The 3,398-nt window shown below is 48.9% G+C and overlaps 1 protein-coding gene across 1 annotated transcript in view; it reads right to left on the minus strand.

Moving 5' to 3' along the window:
* Window positions 1-3,006, minus strand: part of lrp5 (low density lipoprotein receptor-related protein 5) — a 57,805-nt gene extending 54,799 nt beyond the window's left edge. Inside the window, exon 1 of the mRNA XM_068602650.1 lies at window positions 2,757-3,006. Coding sequence (XP_068458751.1) covers window positions 2,757-2,808 — 52 coding nt within the window. The 5' untranslated portion in view covers window positions 2,809-3,006. The remainder of the gene's footprint in view (window positions 1-2,756) is intronic.
* Between the last annotated feature and the right edge of the window lie 392 nt (window positions 3,007-3,398).

Here is a 3,398-nt window from a genome sequence, read left to right on the forward strand (position 1 = left end):
TTTCCCGGATTACAACATAAAGTACGAAAGTTCCAGTATTGCGACAACACACGGAAGCAACGCTGTCATTTACAGGGCCCTGAATGCACCACAGGAACCACCTATCAGTTATCAGAACATGAACTATTACTCAAGTCCCTCAAGGAGACGCAACATTTACTGAGCGACCCGACAGCGTGCCAACACCACACACACACACACACACACACACACACACACACTCACAGCTGTGGCGTTTGCCCCGCCGTGTGTTTCACACCGCTTCGGCGTTTCTGGCCGGCGGGCGTGAAGCGTGCGGCCGCGTGGTCACGTGACCTCGCTGCAGGTCCTGGTCGATGTTCCTGTTTGTTCAGGACGAACGAGGCGAGAGCGCCGGCCGCCCAGCGCCGACCCGCCAGGGTTTCTCACCGGCAACCAGCCGCCAAGACGCTCATGAGCAAAGACATAAGGAGCAGGGCTGCCTGATGATATGACGATAATCTGGTGACGACCCCGGGATTATTATTCATTTTATTGTGATGCTGTGAGGTACCGTTGAATCTAAATGTAGGAAGACCGTGAATGTGTGTGTGTGTGTGTGTGTGTGTGTGTGTGTGAGTGTGTGTGTGTGTGTGTGTGTCACCTGAAGAAAGGAAATAACAATGAAATCTATAATCTCACCAAACTCAAGAGACATAATGATACAATGAACAATACAATACTAGTATTATTATCATATTTTATCATATCATAGCAATACTATTATCATATTTTTGTGAAATATTGTTATATTTTTTATATTTTGTGCCGTATTTTTTACCTTAAGTATTTTGTAATTCTGTGTTAAGAGGACCGAGTTAAATAATCTTTTCATTGTGTAGAATAATGTCTGTAATCTGTGCGTCTGACAGTGAAAACCTCTTGAAATAAAGTCTGTGGTTACAACGAGCTGAAGAGGTTCATTGTGTTGTTCTTCATCAAATAATTCAATAAATATCCGACTCGTAATTTGCTTTCATGATAAAAGTCGTTGTTCCTCGTGAGATTAAAACGTTCAAACTTATTTCTTACAATCACACAAAAGGAATTCATTCTCTTCTTGCTAACTTCCTGGTTAGCCAACAACAAGGAGGCTTGTTTTCCTCTTATCCCAATGCAGGGTCAAAGGTCACAGGCTGTCTTGAGCTCTACCGATTGCGCAACCCCTTGTGCACCTTTGAGATTAGTGAACTGGGCGACATGTTTAAAGGTGTTTGACTGAAGGTCCTCTGGGTCGCTCCCTGCTGCTGCCTTGCTTCATCCTGACGCGTTAGTCAATCAGTTGTGTTGCTGCTGGACTCTTGAACCTCAGCTGCTGACATGTTGGGCTGGAGGAACAGTTACGCAAAGCTCACGCTGGTGTTTTTGCGTGTTATTTGTTCTGCCGGCGGACTTGTTGTTGACACTAGTACGAATAGAGGACATTAAAGAAATGCATCAGCGAGAAACGAACAATAACCACAAGGAAATATCGGAATAAAACGGGTGAAAAGACTTTCAGTGCCAACTTCTGGCTCGATGCGTCAACCTGTTATCATGTGTAATAATAAAAGAGAACTACGATATAACAATAAAGTATTTTTAGTAGCACCTCCCTGCACACGTAGATACATTTCTTTTGTTCTTTAAACCCACATCTGGATGTATTACGGCTGTGTATATCGTATTAATCGTCATTTCCACCGTTTAAACAGTCCTAAAAACCAGTTTCATCTCTCGAGGCTGCTTTGGGTTGTGACCTTTGGGCCTCTGGTTCAGACAGGGTCGCGATCAGGAGGTCAGAGGGACGTTTAAAGCAAGAATCCAAAGAGAGAGCAGGACGTCCAGTCACTGAAGCCCATCCTGTGCCTGTGACACCACTGACGTGCACCATTGTGATCACTAGACACCAGCTCCGTCTCTAGTGGATAGGGCATAGGTTCTCATCACCAGATGTGCATGCTGGGTGAGTGTATGTGTCAGTGTGTGTCGTGTGTAAATGCTCATGAACTATCAGAGCTTTGGCCGTGAGCTCAGACACACTGAGCTGATGCCTCGCATCCATATGAGCGCGCTAAGCCCCGCCTCCTCCGACTTACACATAAAATAGTAAAAGCGTAAATCCTCCGCTGGAGAAAGTCCGGCTGAGAAAAGACTTCGACCGGAGTGAAACTAAACCACAGCCGAGGTGCAGCGTGGTCCGGGTTTCTCTCCGCGGAGAATAAATAAACACAAGACATTCTTTCTTTCTTTCTTTCTTTCTTTCTTTCTTTCTTTCCCCCTCCACTATCAAAGCAAGGAACTCCTGCGTGACACCCGACACCGAGCAGGAATGGCTCTGCGCCGCCGAGGCCCCGAGAAAAATAGCCCAGGCTCCGGCTTCAGGCTCCGTGTCCGCCCCGACGCACGCACCGCTGCTCCCCCGCAACAAAGCGCGGAGCGGCGGGTCGGCCACCCCGGGGTGTCGGAGGGGAGGGAGGGGGGCGACCCTCCCGGGGGTCGCGCACCACCATAACGCAAAAGTTTCGAGACTTTTTCATCGCCACTGCTGTGTGTTGTTGTACCCTTGGGACACACACACACACACACACACACACACAACCCAACTTCCAGAGCTCGCGGCTCGCCGTGGCCGCGGCTCGACGCCGGGGCGCCGCGCGTGGACGACGTGTTCTCCGCGTCGCTTTTCCCCCTCCGGTGTGTTCGCTCCCGGAGGATCCATGTTGTGAACGAAAAGAACAAAACAGAAGTCAACGTACCGTCAGCCCGCGCCAGCAGGCAGCTCCACAGCAGCAGCAGCCCGGCGCCCATTGCGAGTCCTCCGCGCGTTACACCCGCAGCTCCCGCTCCATGTTCCGGGTTATTTACTCCTTAATTAAGTTGTGAAGACGTCCGCTTCTCCGCGTGTACATGCGCGCGCCAGTATTCCGTTGATCCAGTAACTGTGTGTCCGCACGCGTGCGTGTGCCTCCAGTGCGCGTCCCCCTCTCTCTCTCTCTCTCTCTCCCTCTCTCTCTCTCTCTCTCTCTCTCTCTCTCCGCTCCTTTCTTCCCCCGTTAAGGCGCTCGCGCTACTCGCTTTATACTTTGGACTGTCGAGCTCGCGCACGGAGAGAGAGGGGGCAGGCGGACGTGCTGTGACGTCATCCGACACGAGGCAGCGAGAGTTTTAGATTTTTTTTTTTTTAATTCACAAATTTGACTTTTGTGTTATAACTGTGTATTTGACGTGAACGCGCAGCGCGCTCTTTGAGAGAACATGTTGCATGACACTTATTGATTCAGGTTTTTTTGTATCGTTAGAAGTTTCTGTGAAATGTAGAAGATATATCCTTATCTCATTAAATATGCACACAAGTTTAAATGTGAACATTGAGTCAAACCTTTCTAACAGAAGGTGTT

Source organism: Clinocottus analis, unplaced genomic scaffold, assembly GCF_023055335.1.
Source record: "Clinocottus analis isolate CAN_PGR_092001 unplaced genomic scaffold, fCliAna1.0.p SCAF_6, whole genome shotgun sequence".
Taxonomy (NCBI): domain Eukaryota; kingdom Metazoa; phylum Chordata; class Actinopteri; order Perciformes; family Cottidae; genus Clinocottus; species Clinocottus analis.